General features: G+C 33.3%; 2 protein-coding genes across 2 annotated transcripts in view; one reads left to right on the forward strand and one right to left on the reverse strand.

The window, feature by feature from the left end:
• The window catches only part of FASN3 (Fatty acid synthase 3), a 39,182-nt gene extending 33,344 nt beyond the window's left edge, over nt 1-5,838 (reverse strand). The window contains exons 1-6 of the mRNA XM_074137972.1: nt 5,625-5,838; nt 3,033-3,222; nt 2,771-2,923; nt 2,211-2,384; nt 1,152-1,352; nt 156-394 (exon numbers count right to left, since the gene is read on the reverse strand). Of these exons, the coding sequence (XP_073994073.1) occupies nt 156-394; nt 1,152-1,352; nt 2,211-2,384; nt 2,771-2,923; nt 3,033-3,222; nt 5,625-5,627 (960 nt within the window). The 5' untranslated portion in view covers nt 5,628-5,838. The remainder of the gene's footprint in view (nt 1-155; nt 395-1,151; nt 1,353-2,210; nt 2,385-2,770; nt 2,924-3,032; nt 3,223-5,624) is intronic.
• A 5,907-nt stretch (nt 5,839-11,745) lies between these two features.
• On the forward strand, nt 11,746-23,633 carry dos (daughter of sevenless). Its single transcript, XM_074138185.1, has 9 exons — nt 11,746-12,169; nt 14,257-14,385; nt 15,813-15,987; nt 16,562-16,953; nt 17,416-17,660; nt 18,298-18,617; nt 19,111-19,244; nt 19,343-19,609; nt 20,810-23,633. Exons 1-8 carry the CDS (start codon nt 12,086-12,088, stop codon nt 19,598-19,600), a joined length of 1,737 nt encoding a protein of 578 aa, XP_073994286.1. The 5' UTR covers nt 11,746-12,085; the 3' UTR covers nt 19,601-19,609; nt 20,810-23,633.
• Nucleotides 23,634-24,081: the final 448 nt, after the last annotated feature.

Raw genomic sequence — 24,081 nt, forward strand, 5'->3', positions numbered from 1 at the left:
CAGTAAAATTTCAAATTTCAAAATTATACTGGCATTTATTTTTTCATCCTATTGAAACTATAAATCAGTCACCAAAAATAATGAGTAAAGTAATGAGTTATTTTCAGTTGCTTACAGACTTTTCACATTTCTTAATATGTGCTACCAAACACTACCTTAGTGCCAGTGCCGTGTGCTTCTATCCAAGCAAGACTACTTGGGTCGATGTCACACTCTTTATAGAAATCTATCAAAAGTTGTTCCTGAGCTTGCCCAGATGGATAAGTGATACCTTCTTCTTTGTAACCGTCACAATTCGTTTTTGCATGCACTATAGTTGCATATATTCTTTTAGCGTCGGCTCTACGCTGAAGATAGAGAACACAGGCTGCTTCAGATCTACAGTAGCCATTCGCTGAAAAGAACAAAACATTTATATGTATTCAAAGTAGCACAGAATCATCAGAAGATTCGCTTGCTACATTGTTGCGAGCCATATTTTTTGAATTAGACTGATTTTTCTATAGTACTAAAGACCTCTAAATCAAAACATTTCATATTGTAATATTCATTAAGAGTTTCAGCAAGATTCGGTAGCTGGCCATTCTAATAGAGTATGTCAAGAGTGATATAGTTTGATATGCTTGCATAAGTTTTTTATAATATTTTTCAGCCCCCTAATCAAGCAATAGTCTGAAACATTATTTTACTCGAGGTCTAAAGCACTCGTTTCGGCAGTACATAGTTTCTGCAAATAGAAAGTCTTGAAGTCTGTCCACCGAAAGCTGCATGTAGTCGGAGTTCTCCCCTCGTGCGAGCTGTTTGAATTTCATGGTATTATTATTATCTTTCCAGCCAGAAAGTTCGCTTCGTCATTTCGGTCAAGTGTCTCGTGGCTTTCTTGCTTTATTCGTGTTTCATCGATTAAGTAGTAATCATAAAGTAAAAATAAAACTAAAAGGTGTGAATGTTTTTAACTCCATGTTTGGTAACATCCTAATAGAATGGCTTGCCACAAAAAAAACACTTTAAAAAAAAGGTTCAGTGCGGCCAGTTTGTAATTGTTCAACTAGAAATGCTTTTATAAGTCTATGGATTGTTGATCAAGAAGAATTAAACTTAAATTAATCTTATATCCAAGTTTTGTCCTATAGGATTGTAAAAACATTTACCTGCTTCATCGAACACTTTACACTTTCCGTCCATAGACAGGACACCCAGTCTGGAGAACTGCAGCGATACATACGGATGTAAACATAGATTGCAAGCGGCTACTACAGCCGAATTACATTGTCCAGTTCTGATTGCTTTGTAGCCCTGCTCTAGAGCGTACATCCCTGAAGAACATGCGGTATCTATTGCATAACTTGGACCTGTAACAGAATAAAATATGATCTGAAACACTGATTCAGCTTTCTTTAACAATCATTTGTATGTTCTCACTTACTGATAGGGTTGAGGAAAGAAGATACTTTTGTCCACCTTTTATAAACCTCTACCATGACCCTCCATTTTTTCTCTTATTACCCTCTATTCTTTTTAACTAATCTATTCTATTCTGAATAATCGCTTTCTCGTGATCTTTGATCAATTTCTTTACTCGGCATGTCCGAGAAAAGCTCTTCACCCCTCCGAGCAGGGCCTCTGAGTCTACGTGGGATTACGTTGGCTACAAATTTTGAACACAAACACTAGACTAGGTTTCGTTTTCGTTCAAAACCTTCCTCGCCGGCTGGTTATCCAAAAATATCCTTACTTCTTTATAATCGACCTGTCACTGCACAGGTAGCAGCGTTTAATATTAAAACCGTAGTCATAACCCCAACAGACGCAGAACTGCTTTTGGTCTGTCTTTTCAGCCAAGCTCTAACTCTGACAGATCAGTTTCCACTTTTCTGCAACTCTCAGAATTCAAGGAGTTCATGCCGTACCTTTTCTCTATTAAGTTCTTGAATGGGCTCTCTCCAAACGACTGACCCTATCCTCATAGAATTTCCTTTAATAAAAAAACACCCAACTTAGCTTTCAACTGCTCCCCCGGTTATTTTCGACCATTCTCTTCTAGGTCTCTATGTCTGAGATTGCCATTCATTGCGACTCCGACATCAGAGACCGAAAGGGTAGCGTTTCTATTCGTTAATGTTTCATTGCTGCTGTCAAAGCCATACAGACCCTTACGTTGTAAAGTGCTATTGAACCATTATTCCGCAATAGGTTTTTAAATTACATACCGTTCACTCCAAGCCAGTAAGAGATCCTGTTTGCCATCATCGATCTGATACAACCAGTAGCTCCGAAGCCTTGCGCTTGTAGTTTCTCATAGAACCAAGTTTTCTCGGACTCTGAGAAGCAAGCTCCGACAAACACGCCAGTATTGCAGCCTTTAAGTGTTAGTGGATTTATACCTGAAAAATATATTTGGTGTCAGTCATAGGTACTTCTTACTATTGCAATTCTAAAGGTTTCATCTAACAAATCTTTGAATTTATTTTATTTTATTAAATCATAAATGGTTTAACTATTAGCTAAGTTAATTATTATATTGTAAATCAATGCTTTTGAGGGAAGGTGGCGTCAGGAAATCAATTATTTTTAATTTTTAAGTGCAACTTTTTAAGGGAACGATTAGTGATGCAAATCAATTTTGGACCTAAACCTTATTGTCTTCCCAGTTACCTCCTGAACAAATTTCAAATTTGAACTTTTTTTTAATGTAAATTCAGATTCAGACTCAGTTTTCAATTTGACACGTTCGTAAATAGATTGCAGGATAATGACATCATCAACTCACCAGCATCAACCACTGCTTCATATGTTCTTTCTAGCAACAGTCTACACATTGGATCCATACTCTGTGCTTGATTGTAGTGTAAATTAAAAAATGATGCATCAAACTTCCTTATCTCTTTTAGTTTACCAGTTCGTTGTGGTATTTCTGGATGATCTAAAAAAAAAAACACGTAAAATGTTTTTACTAAGGATCTAACACTTCATTACAGTAAGTATAGTATAAGCGTATAACTAGTATGGTCTTGAAAATATATTATGCTTACCTAATTTCCATCTTCTGTCATCATCAGAAATAAGATCGACTTTGTTGAACAATTTATTAGCAAAATCTGTTACATTATCGGAATCTGGATAGACTCCGGCCAAGCCAGAAATAACTACTTCATCCTCAAGGGATACTGTTGCCAAACGTCTACCTGCTTCCAAACAGTCGTCATGCTCCTTCTGCTGTACCTGGAACCATTCAGTAAAGATCTGGTATGGACACTCATAGGTCTTTCTCTTACTTAGTAATTACAATTTTATTGGAAAATTTGATTTTATTTGTCAGCGTACAACAAATTTTTTTGCTTGCTGAATATTGCCAGTGAAATATTAAAATTGAAAATATGCACGATTACAATAACGTCTCATATTAGTAGGGTAAGAAAAAGTGGAAAAAGAATATTTAAAGAAAAATATTCGTCTTTATTTGATGGTTAGGTTTTAGAACTTGCGTTTAAGAAATTTATTTATATAAAAAAAAAGAAGAAAATTATTACTGATTTCATTTATTTATTTTACATAACAGAACTTATATTTCACCTAATGCCATAGTTTAAGAGCCATGGACTTATCAATTTCAAACCCTCTAACTTATCACTTTAAGAGCAATAGTTTTAGTTGCATCTTATTTTTGCTATACAGAGGTTATTATCACTAGAGCAGCTGCATTCAAAGCAATAATGCATTGGTAATTTTTTCTAAACATTGAAAATCAAATAAGATTAGTAAAGAATACCGCATAACTTATTCACGTTCAGCTAAGGTCAAATCAATTTACATTGATTACATTAAAATTGTATTATTGCTTAGTTTCAATACATGGTACATCATTTATTATGCAAATAATTCTTTATTAATTTTTTTTATTAATTCAGTATGTCTTCATTAAAAAAATTTAGTTCCTGAATTCGCTACTAGATAGTGGAACTGTACAACGCTGTTATAGGCACAGAAAAAAAGAAATCTCAATATAACCGTTTTAATATCATTATGTTAGTCATTGTTTTTTAGTAAAATTTTAGTCATTCATTTAAGCTCCATTCCAATGCACAATTAAATTTTAACAGATGTATAATATTAAAGAAAAAGTAATTTATTCTGCTTACAATACACAATTATTTAAAGAAAATTGGCTGACAGAAAAGAAAGAAGTTCACCTTTATTGAACAATTTTTTCTATTACTGCTCTAGTTTGTCGAGAAGGGCTAGAAACGATTTTCAATAATAGTTTTATGTACACTAAACTAAGGTCTATTATTTTAACTGGAAGATTTTCCTAGGAAAATCTAAGACTATGATAATTTTTAACGATTGAAGAATTTTTTTTAAAGAAAGAACGGTTTTCAATTACTCTAAGAGAAAAAATGTTTGAGTATTTCATGCTAACTTTTCTTTTTTTCTCGCAAATATTACCAACGATTTTCTTTCATTTTCCTGTACTATTTATTGCACTAATTTAAATATCAACACTTTTTCTTGCATCAACTTATGAACTAAAAATTTGAGCATTTTTTTTTTTTTAATTTCACTACCACATACGTTTATGAGTAAATTTTGGTTATGTTTGGTTATTTACAAATTGGTGCTCAGAGACCACAGTTCACTGCCGGTCTCCGGACAGTATTCTGTCGTTACACCCTGTTCATCGGACAGTGAGCTGTTTGTTCTCTTGAGAAGCGAAAAATCTAAGGACAGCTAGAATCCTGGACTTGAAAGGGGGATTAGTGCGTTAATAATAATCCACTGTTCATTATTATTTTTAGAATGGTTGTATTAGACTGCTGGTTTAAAATTGCCTGAAATAGTTTTAGGTAATACAGATACAGATCAAGATATAGGGCACTGCCAGACAAAATGTTGTAGGCCCAATAATAAATTATTGAAAATCCTATAATCCTCGCCAGCTATATTTTATCTAGCGTCAGTTTAACTGCAATTATTACTATTTTAATCGGCAAATATTCTGCTAATACTAAATTTTTATCTGAACGGGTTTAGTTACTGTTATCTCTAGGTAGCTGGTTCGGCCTGCCATAATTTTTAAAAAGTATTCACACAAAAAAAATGACATGCCAATAAAAGTAAGCAGAAATTTTCTTATTCACTTACTAAAAAATAATTTAATATAAAAAAATTAATAAAACTATATCTATGTATGAAAACTATGTAGTTTTCGCCTGAAACCCAGGTTAAATAATATAATAGTGCCAACAGATTACTAAGTGAGGGCTTTCTAAGACCATTTGACTATTCATTATATTTCTGATTAAAATTCGGTGGGTAAAACGAATGAAAAAAGTTTCGTGAGTGTTTTAAATTCATTAGCTTGGCTAATCACTAGAATTAATGCATTTTATATTTATTTATTTTTTTACGCAGGTTAAATACATTCATTTATCATAGATTCCTAGGGAAAATATAATCTTAAGAATCCTTCCTTAATCTTAATAATGTGACAAAAGCTGTAAAGTGTACAGAACTCATGAAATTTTAATTTCATGAAAAAATTCAATTTTACAATTTATTATTGGAGAATTTCAAAAAATTCATGTTACACAAAAAAGTAATGAGGAAATTAAAATTTTACTAACCATATTTGCAAACTTCCGATCTTGATTTTAAGATAATCCAGTAAATGAACACACCAATCTTAAGACCAGTTTGAAAATAGTCATCAACTTGAAATAGTCAATTCTTTTATATTGTATCAGTACTAAATGCAAATGTCTCAGATATATATAGATATAAACAGCTAGATATCTTTAGATTAGAAAAATTATTTGAACGGAAACTACTATTAATGATTCTATTGTCACATTAGAATAGGTCAGCATTATCATTTGCATTCTGACCTGTACATTTCCGTAAGTATTTAACCTGCACTCAAGTATTAGATTTGTATGATTCCTTTAATTCTAGTATTCTAAACAAACCACACACAGCTTTGAATTAACTGGCGTAAAACTGTAGGTTATAGTTTAATGTTCACAAATTGCCCGAAAACCGCCCTAACAGATTCCAAATGAGTAATGTGCGTATGAATAAAGAAATTTGTTGATACCTATTAACTTAAGTAAATATAATATCAAAATTTTCTATGACTGTTTGTTTTGTAATTTTTCAAGTTTACAAAATTGTTTTTCCTGGAAACATTTTTTTTTTTTTGAAGTCTCTGAATGCAGATTCACTTTCCAGCAAACTTAGTCAAAATAAAAAGATCTGTCATTTTTAAAAATAACAGTATTAGAATAACAGAGACAATTAGAATTATAATATCATCATTATAATAATATTAATAATAATAATCACCATAAAGCCAAGAAAGAAGAAGAAATAATAATCGAAAATAAAATAAATCAATCGTATTGATATAAATAATAAAAAAATATTGCTCTTTTATTTTCTAAAGTAAAATTAAATTAGAATTCAGCCATTAACATTCATTTTTGGGTAATTGTGATCATAAAAAAATTTACTAAGGCGTTTCTGTCTCTACCATTCAAGACGATCCACAACAGCTTCTCTAGAGGAACCAATCTATCTCATGTGGATTTCATCATACTTAAGACAAATTACGCTAGGAAATGGAATAAGTCGTCATTCTCCCCTAGTTACATGCTCCGCAGAGGACGTCCGTGTCTTAAAAATATTTATAATTAAGTTCCGATGGGTCAACTGTTATAAATATTAACAAAAACTTACAGTTTGAAATGTTAAGTATAAGGGTTGATTAAACGCCAAAAGGTACACAAATCAGCGAGTACCCAACATTTCATTAATACTTCATTAATAGTTAAGTAATTCTACTGCATTAATTTTCATTAATAAGTTATTTTTTAGAATTTATTAGATGTCACAGACCCTTATGCTGGCCATTTTCGTCTACAAAATATATGTTCAAGTAGCACTGTAGATTGACTGTAATATCTAGTTATTTATAATAATCAAACTATTAATTACAGGTTAAAAAGAAAAACGTTATAAAAAATAAAAACAAATTATGAGGCTAAAAAATTAAAAACTTTTTTTTATAAAAAAAAAATGTAATATGTAATATAAAGTAAATAGGATATGCATATTTTTAAGACAGCTAATTATTCCAGTATTTTACTATAAGTAAAATTAGGGGGACTAAATTAAATTGCAATTGAGAAATGAATAATTGTTGTTGAATAATCTACTTGTAATAACAAGTTAATTATAATAATAAAGTTAATAAACTGTGTGATATTTGTGCTCACGAATATTTCGGTAAGACGAATTCAAGACAGTAGCCTACTCTAACTTTGTCTTTTTCTACTTTAACATGCATGTACGTATGTGTGATTTATCATAAATATAACAAAAAAATATTATAAATGAAGTGGCCAGTATAAGGGTCTGTGACATCTAATAAATTCTAAAAAATAACTTATTAATGAAAATTAATGCAGTAGAATTACTTAACTAATAATGAAGTATTAATGAAATGTTGGGTACTCGCTGATTTGTGTACCTTTTGGCGTTTAATCAACCCTTATACTTAACATTTTAAACTGTAAGTTTTTGTTAAGGAGATTTTTGTACCTTTTGGATAGATTTTCCTTTTTGTCTATTTTGTAATCTTAACAGATTTTTTTAAAATTTGGAATAAGCAATTCTATCATTATAATCTGGTAAGGTGTTAAGTCGAAACCGTAACTACCATTGGAGAGATCTTTTTAAAGAATGATTATAGTTGCGTTCCCCCAAACCATCCTCAATAACTGTTTTTCTGAAAAAGCGTTTTGAATAACATAGGAAGGTATTTGTACGTAAATAGCAAAATTAAACTGCGATTTCAGTACTTCCTTTTAAGAGGAGTAAGAAAAATAAACTACGATTGCAGTACTTCTCCCTAAAAGGCAAAGAGGTAAAGATTTTTTAATCGAACGACAATTCATTGATTTAAATCGGTTCACTCATTGATAATTTAAACGATTGCAGTACTTCCTCTTAGTAGGTGCAAGAGCATCAGCAACGTAGAGGAGCTTTAACCACTTATTCGAGCTGAATTTTATCAAAGCTTTATAGAAATATTGGTAATAATAGTTTTAGAAAGGGCCTTACTTGGGTGGGGCAAACTCCCCTCCTTATGAGGCACGGCGTCGAGACTTTTAAAGTGCAAATCTGTACAAAATTTCGATTCGAATGACACTTCATTCATGAAAATCGGTTCACGTGTCGATAATTTGAAACGATTGCTATACTTCCCCTTAACAAGTGTAAGAGCTGATCGCCGCTTTAATGTTACGTAGGGGAGCCCTAACCCTATCATCCTACCAAATTTTATCAAAATCGGGCCAAGATTTACAGAGTAATTAGTAATAATAATTTTGGAGGGGGCCTTACATAAAGGGGGTTAACTCCTCTCCCATTCGATGTACAGCGTCGAGACCCCCAAAAGGCACATCTACATAAAATTCCGAATCGAATGACATCTCATTCATGAAAATCGGTTCGCGCGTTTAGGCGCTACGTTGTTTACAAAAAAGGTAACAAGAACAACAACAACAACAACAACAAGAAGAAGAACAAGAACAAGAACATTTTTTGAAAAAGCCGTTTTTGCTCATTTTTGGCAACTTTTTTCTCGAAACCTATTAGATCTGGGTTGTTGCAAAAAAATTACAGCTATAAAGGAGGGTTTGCCCTATATTTTAAAGAAAATTTGGGAATTTTATCTTTTGTAGAAAAAGAGAAAAAAATTGTCAAAGTTGGGTGTTTTTCAACGTTACGCTTTTTCGTGCAGTTTTTGACGATCAACCCTTATACAACTGTCCTACCGGACAGTTTTAATCCATGTTAGACAGTAACTGTTCACCAGTTATTTAACCCTTGTCGCCTAAAACATTAGGCAGCATTTATACCTAGAAGAAACATGAGAATTCTTCGTTTTTAGTGTAACTGAGTTATGAAATTCACTTATTAAAATTTGGTTTGAGCTCTAGAAAACTTTGTTTCCATACTTTCATTTCAATTCGCTAAACTTGAAAACAACTTATTTTATTATTCTTGAAATTATTTATAATTTCTTTAAACCAATTATTTATTCGATGGCCTAAATCCTAGGATATCTGTGGTTTGGTAATTTTAATTTAAAAAAAAAATTAATCACCTACTTTTTTCAAGCGAGGTCTAGCGGTTAACTCCAATTAGAGAATTGGTGGATTAAATGGATTTAAGTCGTGAACGAGAGCAGAAGTCCTTCTTTACTGTTAAAATGTTTCTAATAAATAAAATGCGAGATTCAAACAGAGGATCTTCCATTTACTAATCTACTTTTCATAACCACTACACTCCATTACTTGTAGTTGTAATAATTTAAAACAAAATCAAGATGAAGTTGGAAGGTAATGAGGGCGCAACTTGGTTCATGATGAATGAAACCAAAAGGAGTATTCGTAGGAAGTCTAGATATTTTTTTAATAAATAAATAGAAAATTTTGTCGAATTCTTCGGATTTCGACCAGCCCCAAATCTGAGCTCCTTAACACATCTACAAACAGAGTTAAAAATATTTATTTTTTCAATAAGAGCTGTGACTAAATTTTCAACAAACTGATACAAATTCGTTTAAACTTATTTTTGCTTTTGCTAGTTTGTTCTTCAAAGTTTGGATATTGGCAGAGTAGGAGTAAAAAAAAGAGAATAGTTTGCTTGTAAATAAACATATCGTTTTTATTTGAAACATTTTTTCGAAAAAGATATTTGTATGGAGTTTAATTAAGAGAAGAAGAGAGTTTTTGTTGAAGTTTAAGGGAGGAATGATGTTATGTAGAACCAATCATAAATCTTGCACAAGATGGTCTCTAAAATTCCTTATCTTGCCGCTCCACAACAATGAGCACACTAAAAAAACATAGTTAGAATTTCAAATATGTATAAAAGTTCAAACGGAAGTGGTATTTTACAGAATGTACTCCAAAGATTTTTTTTTTCAAATTTTATTTGTCAAATAATCTACAAGTCAAATATTCTAGCCCTGAAATTTAGGGAATATTTTTCAATTTCCTGAAAGAAATTCATACCAGTACTTGTGCGACTTTATGCAATTATACAATTTTGAAATTAAGAATTCTATTTGAAATATATTTGCGAAAAAAAGGGAGTTTCTGGGAAAGCAGATAAGTCTACAACACGTCAGTTTTGGTGGCGCTACTTTGGTGGCAGTATAACCAGTAGAGAAGCGTATTTATTCTCTCTAGACAAATTGTAGCCAACGTGACTTTTCAATTTTATATTAGTAAACTTTTGGTGAACTCTTCCAAGACTCGTCATTATCTACACATAAAGTATAGGTTATGGGTTGCAGCTCGTACTAGAGCTATTCATTACCATTTTTTTCCATATTTCTATCCAATATAAGTTTTTAAGTTTTGAACGAATACTTTTTACTTTTTTGAAATTTTTTGGAACCTTTTTTCAATATTTTAAAATTGATGTCTCATCTTTCATACTCTGTGAACAAAAATAAAATTATAATCCTAAGTACAAGAAGAAAAGTAGATTCATGTAATGCGGTAATTTCAACACAATATAAGTTGGACAGTTTCAGTTTACTAAAGTTTATCGTAAATACTAAGCAACACTAAAGGAAAAGTGTAAAATAACTTTTTTTATTTATTTATTTATTTTTTTGCGGGATAGTTAAGAACTACAATTTTCAATTAGTTTCTAAGAGCGCCAATAGATGACATAGTCAGGCGTTTCTTTTAATGAAATGACAATTCATTTTTCCCTCATTTTGTTTTTAATTTAAAAGTTCCGTGATAGTAAAAAATGGTCTAATAATAACAAACTTCGTCAAAATTGAAAGCCCCACCCTCATCATCGTGTGAACAATAATAAAATTATAAAGTAATAATTACAGCACTAGGTACAAAAGGAAAGTTCATTAAGTAATTTCTGCGCTGTCGTGTTTAGAGCTTAAGTCTAATAAATAGTATCATTAATAACATCATGGCAGTTAACGTTAATATCGCAGGTGAACCCCGCCAAGAAGACTTGAGAAAGAAAGATATATTCCTCCATTCACACTCCGCGGAATACCAGTACACCTTGGTAATTTTAAGTTTGTAACTTGGAAGCGCAAAGTTTCCAAATAGCCCCGAGGCTACCCTCTGCGATCGTCCATCCTCGTGGCTTTCCCGGGCCCCACAAAAAGCGTAGAACAGAGATTACCAGATCCGCGAAAGTGGACGTTCAGGTTAGGCTTGGATGATCTTTTGCTTTATTATACATTGAAATGTCATTTACGTATTTAGTGAATTCTATTTTGCTAGAAAATTTATCAATGATTATAAAGTGTTAATGGAATTAACAAATGCAAAATGCATATTAATTATTAGTATATCTCACCTCTGGGCAGTATATTTTAAGATTGCCCTAATGATATGTTTATGTGCTAGATTTGATTGAAATCGGTGCAATGGAGTAGAAAAAATATAAATAAATATACAAACATATGTTTATAAACGTTTATATATATAGATTCATTCATCTTAATGTGAGTAAAAAGATTTGAAGAACATGTCAACTTTAAGAACTTTATGAGTAGTAGGAAGAGAAAGTTGTGTTGTGTGTTCAAAAACAATTTTTTTTTTAATTTTAGTTTCAAATTTTCTTTTTTTAAAAAAGAAAATATTAAGTACGAACTTTAATTTGTCTTGAAGGCTAAACTGTACTGTGAACATCTGGCCAGCTGTTTAGTGCGTAAGTATGTGAGGTAGTTAGTGTGTCGCCCCTTGTTTAGAACATTTACATCGTATAAGTACTAAACATTTCAGCAAAATATGTATTCATTAAAACCATGTATTCGATAGTTTTTAGTTCATGTAAATTCATTAGTACCTGTAATTTAACCAAACTAGTTGACATCGAAATAATTATGCCCTATAGATGATTATATATATACATGTATTTTTTTTTAAATTTCACAATGTTTAAAATAGTGTTAAATTAAAAAAATGTTGGATTTAATTAAATTAATATTTTCTCACTGCTGCAACGGAGTAAAAAGAATATAAAAAGTATGCCCAATAAGGCTGATAATTTAGAGATAGTTCACGAAGGATGGCTTACAAAGTCACCACCCTCAAAAAGAATTTGGCGCGCGGTAAGTGGTAAAACATTTTAATCTTGTTTAGTTATCATTTTTGATATAAAGGTTCATAAGAATGGCCAAAAAACTGGGATTTCAGGAGGGCTAAAGAGATAGATGTTCGACCTAAACTCCTTTATGAGTCATACTAATGAAAACGTCAAATCACTGCATGATATTAATCTGCAAAGGGTTTGTCAAATATCTTTTGATATTTTTTTTTTTAAATATTTTTAATGAACACCTATGTCAGTATCTAGAATAGGTGTGGGGAAATATTCCCTCTAAACCTTCCTCCCTTAGAAACTCTTCCTTTTGGATACCTTATCTAAGAATGATGAGTCACCTTTAGCCTTCTCTTTAACTACTTTATTTTTCCGTTTGTACTTTAAGCACACAGCACTCATAGCCATATGATTACTTTGTCAGTGAATTTATTCCATTTTTTAGTTAGTATTGCGTTGCTCGGTGCATAGTGAACCAGAGCACTTACTGCATCTAAGCTGACCTTTACCTTGGGTTTACTTTAGTGCCCATGTTGGAGACCGTTTAGCACGCTCTCCTAGTACGTTGATAAGACTTCTCAGTGAATCTGTCAATATATTGAAGATTTGCGTGTCTTAGAAAAGACATTCCTGACAAAAGTCAGCTTTAGATGACTAATTTCGAACTGACTGCTAATTTTAGTTTTTGAGATATTCTTTTCCGCATTCAGAGGATCTTCAAACACGAATTCTCAGTTAAAGTTCATTTTCGATAATTTTATGTGATTGCAGTTACATGTCTCATGTGCCTTCTAATCTCCAGTTTCACAATCTGTAGCTTACTTGGGCTGAATTGTGGTAAACGGGCGATATATTGGTAACTTCAGCCTTCTTTAAACTACATCACCTTTTGAGCAGATGTTTCCATCTTAAACTCATTTAAAAGTTATGAGATTATGTTTCATTCAAAGCGAACTAACCATCAAGAAGAGATAAAGGTCCAGATTGAGTGTTAGTGTCAGCAATATTTATCTACAAGATATTTAGTAAATCTATTAATGGTTCAGTATCATACTTCTCTAAAAATTATACTTAAATAGAACTGGAAACAAGAGTCGAAGTTAGTCGTGCGGAAAATAGCTCCTTCGTGGTTCTTAATTCTCGGTACCTGTGGTACATGATTAGAGCAGAGCCTATTTTTTAGATTTCTAATCTGAATTGCACTTCCTAGGAGCTTCTTACAGCTCACTGTCCGGTGATGGACAGTGTTGTCTGTAAAGAGAGAACACTGTCCGGAGGCCGGCAGTGCACTGGAAAAAGCTCCGGGCGCCAATAACCATAGATGTTGACGCGCCTTAAATCATAAAAAAAAAAAAAAAAAAAAAAAAAAAAAAAATCTGAATTGCTACCTATATTGAGTCGATGTTGGGAGAGAGAGGCTTTTGGGCGGCCGTTGGGAATCTATCTAAGCGGATCGCTACGACTCTGGCCTAGAGTGATGACCTGGTTGTTGAAAGACTTCGCACCTATGGTTCTTGCAACTTATGGACTGGAGAGGTAGTTATTAGAGCCACGTGCAACTTACAAAATCCATCCCTCTACCCTCTGATAGTCAAGGTAAATATCACACCTCCTCCAGGTCACCTCTTACACCGGTAAGTAGCGCGGGTTATGCCCATGTTCACTAAATCCAGTCACATGTCTTTTTATGGGGCACATTATGCTCAAAAAACTAAGGTGAGACATTTTCTCCCTGAGTACCGAAGAATGGGAAAGAAGGGAACGGCCCTTATATCCTACACGTTCTCATTGCAGTCGCTTGTTTTACGATACGAGACGGTTGACAGTTGATGACCAAATGAGATGATAAGCAAAAACGACTAGTGATAAAACCGTGGACCTTATAAAAAAGAGATTTTTTTTGTTGGCCCTACAACGGGTAGACACATGGAATCCCTTTTGATGTAGGCCTGGAAAAATAAGATCTACTCCTTGTCCTAATCTAAAAATTGTCGAAAAAATAAACTTTATTTGTAGCAAAAATTGATTATATGTATGATGTAAAACATAGGTAACACAGTACATTGTTATAATTTAAATTATTTGTGACTATTTCAGAGATGGCGTCGCCGATGGTTTGTGTTACGACACTCAGGCGAACTCCCTGGCCAATACTACCTCTGCTATTATACGGACAAAAATTGTCGCACTCTTAAAGGACAAATTGATCTCGATCAGTGCGAACAGGTAAACATTTTGAAACATAGTTTTTCGATTTAAAAAAAATTCTAATGTTCAAAATTTAGATTTTTGTGATTCACTGTAATAAACCATCTTTCTGCGAAAAACTCTGCACATCAGGGTTAAATTTCATTAAAAGTAAATTTTTTTTTAAGAAAGAAAATGCTTTTTTGAAGTGGTCGAAGGTTGAGAAGTATTTTTCTTAGGTTTTTCTCAACACACTGATTGAAGGAAAAGCTCTCCACCCAAAATATGTGATGTGAATACCTCTCAATAAATATCGCTGGACTTACTTCATAACCTCTTGGCAGAAGACCATCATGGATCTATCCTTTAGGTCCATATGTAGTATTCCATTATGTTGTGCTTCCAGCCTTATGCTTAATGTCACTTGATAAGGGTGTTCAGAACTGAAGGATATGGTCCTGAGTCTTACAAATTCTAAGTCGATTTTGCTAGTTACAGCATATGTTTGGCATAGCTACTTGAGGAAGATTCACATCAGAGATACACTCACTCTCATGTCAGTTTTAGTTAGCAGTCCTCTCATAATCAAACAGTAATAATTGAATGGTGACATTGAAGAGCTCGAACTATTCATGTTCAAGGCAAGTAACCGTTCTCTGATCTCCGAATTTCTACCAAAGAATCTTTGAATGCATAATTTATGAGTATCCCGTGAGCTGCACGTCATAAAAGCGTTTTTTTATTAACAGTAGTTCATCAGCTGTATTTCACTCCTCTAAGCTTCTTTTTTTATTAATTTGTTTTTAGTTCACCCTTCAGTTTTCAATATAAGAATAACTGGAAAAAACATAACTGCACTGATTCGTTCCAACTATAGTGATAATTTTCACAAGAAGAAAATGAAATGGAATAGGGAAGCTGCTCGGAGTAATAGGAATTAGATATTTTGTGTCTTCTCTTATGAGATCACCTACAATTTTTAAAAGAACTAACTCAAAAAGCTTCCTGGACATCCGGAATTATTGGGTAAATTAGTTTCATCACTTGAGTAGCGTGTCTAACGCGTGAAATTCGCGTTAGAAATAAAACAAGAGCGTTACACCCATTTTCTCTTTTTCGTCTAACTTGTTTTTCTCAACCCTTTTTGGAGAAGTGAAGATAGCGAATTGCAAAAATGAGACTAACTGTACATCTAGCTTGAGTTGAGCGTTGATTGAGTTGTAAACATTTTAAAACTTCTAATGTGAATTCGCCTTCATGGTCTTCAGATGCCTAGTGGGTGATCAGTATGAGAGCTTTTGCCCTTGTTTCCATTTGTAATAAAAGATGCAGAGTATAATGAACGCCTTATTAGTTCAAACTTGTTTACTGAACAGTAATTTATTTTACGGAATCGAAGACACTGAGTACTTGTTCAAGTAGAAAGAGTTGACAAGACAGTACAGATACTTTATTTTGTTGGCTAGGTAGACGCAGGATTGCAGTTCGAGAGCAGCAAGCACAAGTACAGACATATGTTCGACGTGAAAACCCCGAAGAGGACGTACTACCTAGCAGCCGAGACTGAGGATGACATGAACAAGTGGGTGGATTGTGTATGCCATGTATGCGGACTCAAGGCCTACAGCCAGGAAGATAACTGTGAGTACAAATTTTAATCATTAGTATAAGCGGGTACTAATATCAAGTGTGAAAATACAAGAATTTCATTTTCTGCGATTCTCAAGCTTTATTCAAACTTGCAAAAAAAAATGGCTTTATACAGGTTTTCTAAGGGTGTAAAAGTAAAATGACACATTAGAGTTGTTCCGCTTTTCCCCCAAAACTTTTTTTTTCAAATAATTTAAAGATCTGCGATTCCGCTGTCAGGGATTGCTAATGCTGGTGTCCAATAGACCCTTCTCCTCTAATGGTCTTTATCCAATTCGATGTTTTAATGCCCTTTGAGTGAACAAAATATATCATGAAAATGTAATATATATATATATGTATTTATATTTGAGTAAGAAACTCAAACTTGTCCTCCGCATAGAAATGTATTTGAGATTGATATTTTGTTGGTGCGCCTTCACAGAATAGGTTTTAATGTTTATGATGTTTAAACTGAGAGATAAACTCATAACAGCCCTTAAAACTAGCGTTTAATTCTAATAGGTGGCGTGTATTTTACGCTTACAGACAGAATTCAATAATAATGATATACATACTTTTCCAGTGTACCCGTACATAGAAGACGGCACCTCGTTGACCGGAGATTCGAGTCAAGCTGATTCCCCACCTGTATCACCATCCAGTACAGCATCAGGTCCGTATATCCCTATATCGGAGTGCACTTCAGGACATCGTGCGACTGGGTCAAACCAAATTTTACCGCCTGGACAACAGTCGGGTACGAACGAAGAAGATGACAGTTATGATCAGCCTAGGCGATTGGAATTGGCTTCCAGTATTGAATGGCGAGCAGCGAATGCTGAGACCCCACCTCCCTTGCATTCACCGCCGGCTACAAATACTGATCATGATTCTGTATTCACTGATGATGATGATCTAAGACCAACTGTCAACTGGACAACATTTCCACTACCTTCAGATTCATCATTGGATGACGTAAAACATTACCTTTGAAACTAGTTTTTTTCTTGGTATCAATTTGTTATTAATATTGAAAGTTATAGCCTATGTGATTATCTTTTATAAACCATCAATGCCTGTTATTGGATTCCTATCCCACTTAATTTCTTGAGTTGATCATCATAAACTCCTGTGCCCTTCAGTGTCATCAAGCTCGGAGTTTTTGTTAAATTTTATGCCGTAAAAAAATGTTACCTGTAATCGAAACATATGAAAGTGGAATGGAGCTAAATTTGGGCTGTAGGTTGAGTAAATTTGGGTCAGTCGCAAACAAGATTTGTTCCAGCCATCCTCCGTTAGGCTAAAAAAGAAATTATTGAACTTGGCAGTCCAGAAGGAGTCAAGTCTAGACTATCAAGTTCAATAATTTCAATTGCCATTAATGTTCAACTGCCATTTCTTTGCTTTATACACCGTTGTTAATTACTCAAACTCCAGGTGAAAGTTGTTAGTAACGGTGGTCGACGAAGATATACCAAACCTGTAGCACCACCGAGACCTCCGAAGCCCGGCCATCTTGTACTGCAGGATTCAACGGATAGTTTAACTTATTCTAATCTGGAGAGTCCAATAGAGGTGTTGTCCAGACAATCTGATCTGGCTCATAACGACATGTACGATTGTCCCAGATCACACCAGTTGAATACCGGTCAAGAAAATATTGATCCTGTGCCATTGCCAAGGTAAGAGAATGTGTTTTACAACATTAGTGTGTAACAAAAGAGTGTGCATTTTTTCTTTACAATTCAAAAACTGATTGTTTCATCATCCCTATGCTCGAAATATAGCCTATCCTTTTCAGTAACTTGAACCCATTGATGTTAAAGTGGCCTCTTAGGAATGATCAAGAAACTTCATAGTTATTCTTCGAGCAGAGTATCATCTTATACAAAGCATAAATTCTTGAAAGTAGTCCCCCTTATTAATGAATTATTTCTGAATTATTTTATAAATGTATGAATCACTCAATATTAATGTTAATTTTAAACTAAACGCCCAGTTCGATGGGGATCATTAACAGGAAGTAAAACTTTACTCAATATGAGTCCGATTATTTTGGAAATATTTCCATACATTTCAATATTTCTTGAATGCAGTTCCCCGCTTTTCCCAAACTTATTCTTATTTAAAATATTTGTATTGTCAATTTATTTTGGGAAAGTTCTGTTGCTAGGATCCGTAAGTCGAGCAAACTTTTAAATTCCATTACAAGTTTTGGCTTGGGAGTTTAAGTTTTATTTGTAAGTTAAGGGTTAAACATTTTAAGTAAGAGTAATTTTGTATGTGTGGCCAATTAATTTTTTTAAAAAAACGTTCTAGAGCTCGCCAACAGTATACGAATGCATTGCCCACTGGGACCGGAATGATTTTTCGGTATGACTTTCCTCCAGACTACTCGATCGACGAGCCATCATCGCCACGCTCAGAACCTTGGGTAGCCAACCCTGGAGAGTGTTCCAGTACATCTAGTCCCGCTGGCTCGCTGCCACCTCCGGCTGTAGATCGAGGTTTGAAACCGGGACGCAAGACTTCAGATAGTGTTTCCAATGAGTCATCACCATTACAGCCGAACATAGATTTAGATCGTCTAAGGATATTGAAGCCACCAGCATCTTCACAAAGTCGTGTCAAGGATGAATGTGCGTATTTATTATTATTGTTTCTAATTAAGGCGAGTCAAACATTCGAACTGACATATGTTCAGAGCCTTTTTACTGTACTGCTGGCCTCTGGACAATGTCTTCTCGTTACTGACGACACGGACCACTACCAAACAGTGAGTTTTGTGAGACCAATACGAAAAGAAAATCTAAGGACAGCCATGTGAGCTTGAATCCGATGTTTCCGCTTCCTTTGTTGATATACTGAATTAATCCCTTCCCTGTATTTTACTTTTATTACTACACTTTCTCTTAGCCCTTGTAAGAGAAAGTGTTACTACCGTGCAGGTTTCCGAATTGATTGTTTTGATTGATTGAAAGTACACATTTGTGATTTCATGAGTTCGAAAATGTGGTTTTTTGAAATTGGTTTTTAATGAAGTCAGCATAACCCAAAAAGTGGGAAAAGTAGCATAGAGTTACACTTTTAAACTAAATTTTGTTATTAATTTTTTTTCTTATTTTGCTCCAGCAATTCCTCTGAAGCTATCTGCACCTCCGTTACGCCGATCTGACTACAGTTCGCATACAGTTCGTTATTGTCCATCCAACACTTCACCAACACAACGATCAAATATACAATGCGAGACAGAGGATCATGATCAGGTAATATAGGTTTATAATTATCTTAGTTTTGTTGCTTAATTGATAATTCCTAATTTGACAGTTATTTCAATAGCTCAGGTTTCGTTTCTTGATTTTAGGGTACATCAGAACAAGAAGGTTCCCGTTTCGCAACTTTCAGCCATTATTCGACTCGATCTAGTGGGTCTAAACAAGTAGAAATACAGTATCTAGATTTGGATTTGGACCAGAATGAAAATACTGGCAGTCCTGTTTCGACCACGTCCGAAGCAACAGCAACCGTATACAAAGAAGTAGATTTTGTCAAAACGAAAGCGTTTAACAGAACCAGGCAGAAAGTTGAAGAGGAACGCAAGCAATGTCCTGATGTTACTTGAGAATAAGCAGTAAGTAGCAACTTGTTTGTTTGAATGTGTACGTGCGCTATGAAAGTATCTCTAAAACGAGAACCCTCAGAAAGCTCAAGTTGGATATTTAATTTAGAAAACATCTAGATACTTTTAGATATTCCTCAGTTGATTGTGTATTGCAATCGTTATTTCTCAAAATGAGTTTCTATCAAAAGTTTTGCAAACGCGGAATTATAAGATGTGTGTCTTATAAATACATTTTTTGTCATCACAGAAAGTTCGAAAACACCAGATTTATGAATCGATTTTTCAACTCATTTATATTTTATTTCACTCCAATTATTTTATATTAACTTTGTATACACAGTACACTCTACATACATAAGTAAAGATATTTTATTTGAAAAATGTTTATTAGGTAAAATTAAAGGGGTTCTGGGAGAAAGATGACAGGTTGTCTGCCAAATGGTATTTCAGTATATCGTACATTAATAAAACTATCTAAACAAGAATCAAATTTGTTGCTAAAATTCTGCTTTTGAAAAAATGTATTGACCAAAAATGCATATTTACTGTACAATTCTCTCTCTCTCTTAAAAAAACCTTTAATGATTTCCTTCAGCTTCTTTTACAAATTTTAAATATACATTGTACTAACAATTAAAACTTTAAAATAAAAGTTAATATATTTGATTATGAAAAAAGAGTAATGATTGAATAAATTCAAATCTAAACCTATTGCGTATTCCCTATAAATTTGTAATCTTCGAATACGACACATACTTATTACTTTTTAAATTTTCCTATAGGTTTTGGTTTGAATTTATTAAAATTTAACAGCTTAATGTTGCTTAATCGTGCTATTGCTAAGTATAGTGAAATAAAACCTTAATTTGATAATTAATCTTCTTTCGGAATTCAATTTATATAAACTTTATTTAAAAGACAAATTTAGGGACTTCAATTTAATGGGGGTTCTGAATGAGTTGCGAAGTTAGGCTACTTTCTTTAGCCTACTCAGTATATTCTTGTTTTAATACTGTAAATAGTGTTACTAAGAATTAAAGGTGTGCTGCAAATTTCAAAAGTGATAAAACTGCCTCTGTTTTACGTTTAGTTTTAAGAAACTTGGTAAATTAGAAATGTAATAAGGGAAAGTAAGTGGCTAACACCAGTTATTTATTTATTTCTAAATAAAAATTTATTATTCATTTATTTTCTTCAATTTTGTTTCAGAGTAACTGACATTCAACGAATTCTATTCACAGCCATTTTAAGAAAACAACTTGAAGACCATCTAAGCACTTGAAAACTTCTTTTTTTTTTATTTTTCTCATTATTTTTAATTAGGAAATGAAATCAGTTTTAAAAAGTCTTTCATAATTTAGATTCAGTTTCTGTTATGCTAGTTTGAAAGAAAAGGTTATGAGAGACAAAATTTAGAAGTAGTTTAGACTTTTTCTCAACGTACGATTCAAAAAATATAAGTTCTCTATCAGATGTATCAGACTAATTGGTGAAGTTCTACATGTGCTAGAATTGAGAACTGAATGCAAATTATTGTATACCTGCAAAGCGTTATGGAACAAGATTTTATTTTTTTTAGATTTGTTTTTCACCCTTCAGCTCCTTTTTCTGATGCCGAAAAAAATTAATGTTATCAAATTAAATTGTATTAATTACCAGATGTACAAGCATGTATCCGGCTTGTTTACTTCCTTTTGACTTCGTAAGAGGCTGGGGCACATGTTTAATGGTTAAATTGATGTGACATTTGTAAATTGATTGAGATCATTTTTCATTGTAAAAAAAAAAAATGGGCAAAACATGCTTTCATGACTAATTCTCTCCGGGAGATTTAATTAAACTTTCGAAGATATTATTTCGCGTTTCTTCTAACCTCCAAGACTGAATATTAACAAACTTAACGATTTCGGAAATAGTGGAACTAGATTTCACCAGTGACGAGAAATTTAGGAAAACGAATATATAAATAATGAAAGAAAAAATAAAATAAAAGATGGTTACAGATGTAAGATCTATCTTGGCCACCCCCACATTATGTTCGCTGTTTCAGACTGTTTCTTTTTCCAGTCAAAAATACCCAGTTTCGTATGAACACGCATAAATTTAATGCAGTATATTTCTTTTTTTTTTTTATATATATATCTTAATTAAAATTGTACTCAACATTAACGCACATATTGTGATAGATACGATCAATTTTTTGGAATGCAGTTAATTAAAGAATTGAATTTACAAAAAATGATTAAGTGCAATAATTTGTTTTATTCTTTATTGTGTGTTTTGGAAACATTAAGATGAGACATATCTTCTGTAAGCAAACGCAATTTACAAAAGATAATTTAGCAATCAATATTTTCTTACGGTTTTTGAGCGGTAGAGCGGTCTATTTTTTTTTTTTTTTTTTGCTATTTCTGGCAAGCAGGTTTAAGTTATGTACAAGAAATTACTTCCTTTCCCCTTAGCCGGTGCTACGATCCCAAGTGGACTTGGTTCTCCCAAACGATACATCTCGGCCTTGAGCCCTGGGTCTTAGGTTTTATTTCCTCACGTTGCCAATCCATCTTTCTTCTCCTTCACCTTTTCTTCTTTTGCTGGAGAGGCAATCCTTTCTCATTTTTCGGGCAGTTCTTCTACAAAGCCAAAGCAGCAAATTTTTCTGGGTTTGATGAAGCTTTCTTCATGACTTGTATGTACCTTAATGCCTGATTAGTTCCAGGCCCTTTTCACATAATCTCATGAGAATTTTTGTCTTCAAAATATTGACAGTGATTGCATATCTGTGGCTTTAAGTATGTTTTGTTTTGTTGAAAAGAAGAGACTGCCGAAACATTTTTATTAGAGCAACAGTGGAACTATTACCGTAAACTAATATCGTTCACACTCTCTCGTTGCTTACCTTCTCGACCCCAAGATAAATAAAGCGCTCAACAACTTTAAAGGTGTACGCGCCATATTGCAGAATTTCGGTCCAACCGTTTTATTTTCTTTCTTTAAATATGCGAGATCATACAAAGAGTGAGCCTCAGAGGTCTTACCATTGTTTCTGCGATTATATAGTTCCGATTTGTTACCAAGGTACTTAAATATTTAAAACTATTGCATCTTGGGAAACTATAACCTCAAAACAGGATTAGGTTGTCAATCCAATTAGTCAGAATTAGTTCTTCGCTGCTTATATTTATTTTTAATCTCAATCTCGCCCTTCTTAATAGCTACCTAATTTTCTCAAGCTAAAAGCTCCCCCAGTGCTTTATTTTTCGATTAGTCGTCCGTACATGACAAGAGCTGAGATAGTCTTCTAAATAGGGCCTCAGAGTTCATTAAAACTGTCCGGCAAAACTAAAACGCTGGAAGCGATTCCAAGCGAAAACTGAGAGATCTTCGTGCAAAAGCAGTAACATCTTACGATCAGTCCTGTTCTGGGGAGCCAATAAGCACTTTAGACTTACCGTGAAACCTACCGAGCACATTCTTAGGAGAAAATGTTGAGAAGCCTCCAGCACTTTGAACTCAAGACGGTGTCCGCAGATACACCAAATAGGTTTCTTACCAAAAAGGGAGAGGGACGTCCTAATTTGGCCATAACTTATTTATCTTTATTTTGTGAAGTACGCATATGATATGGGCATCAGACTAGAACCTTTCTGGCGCCCAAGCTTGGAAAAAAAAAAAAAAAAATCTTTTGTAAGTTGTTATGTTTATAATCATACCAAAATTATGTCAATAATTGTAAACGTTATCTTTAAGGATTTACCAATTATAATTCTAATTAGATTTTATTGCAAAAACATTTAGAAAAACAATTGTGATCTTTTATCTTATTTATAATACAAAGAAAAGTTATGCGTTTTACACAAATTTTTACATTTTAATATTTGTAATATCGATATGTTAATAAATGCAATAATTAAAGCATTGCGTCAATGCAAAAAGAGAAAATATTATATCACGTTACTAATTACAAGATGCATTTACTTTTCTATTTTTAAAGATCAGTTTTAAATTTGAAAATATATTCAATATATAGTTTGTTCTTATCGCTTTCTATTTTCTTTCCTCAGAACCGCTTCATCAGGGCCCGTCCGCAAGAGTTCTACTAGCCATATATTTAAGGTATCAAGCTGTGGTTATTTAAAATTTGATTCACGGTTTTACCTACGCAACCCATGCTTCCCATTACCGTTGGTATTGGATATATTTTCCTTTTTTTACCTGATTTGTAGGACTACGTCAGGTTTCGGGTAAGGTTCTGGAAATTTATGGCAAAAAAAAATCAATTCTTTAATTTTCTGCGTGTACTCTTCCGAAGATAACGCTAAGAAACTTACCATTTATCTGACTGAACTACTGAGCCAGATATGAAGTCACATCTGTGTTATGCTATGCTATTATGTTCGTTTGGCGAATAGATAAAACTCTTCGTCAAGACCTCGACACATCGAAGATGTTCAAACATCCCACTTTTTCCAGTGTCTTTGGTT

The sequence above is a fragment of the Rhodnius prolixus genome, unplaced genomic scaffold (genome assembly GCF_049639745.1).
Source record: "Rhodnius prolixus isolate KJV_2025 unplaced genomic scaffold, Rpr scaffold_11, whole genome shotgun sequence".
Taxonomy (NCBI): Eukaryota; Metazoa; Arthropoda; class Insecta; order Hemiptera; family Reduviidae; genus Rhodnius; species Rhodnius prolixus.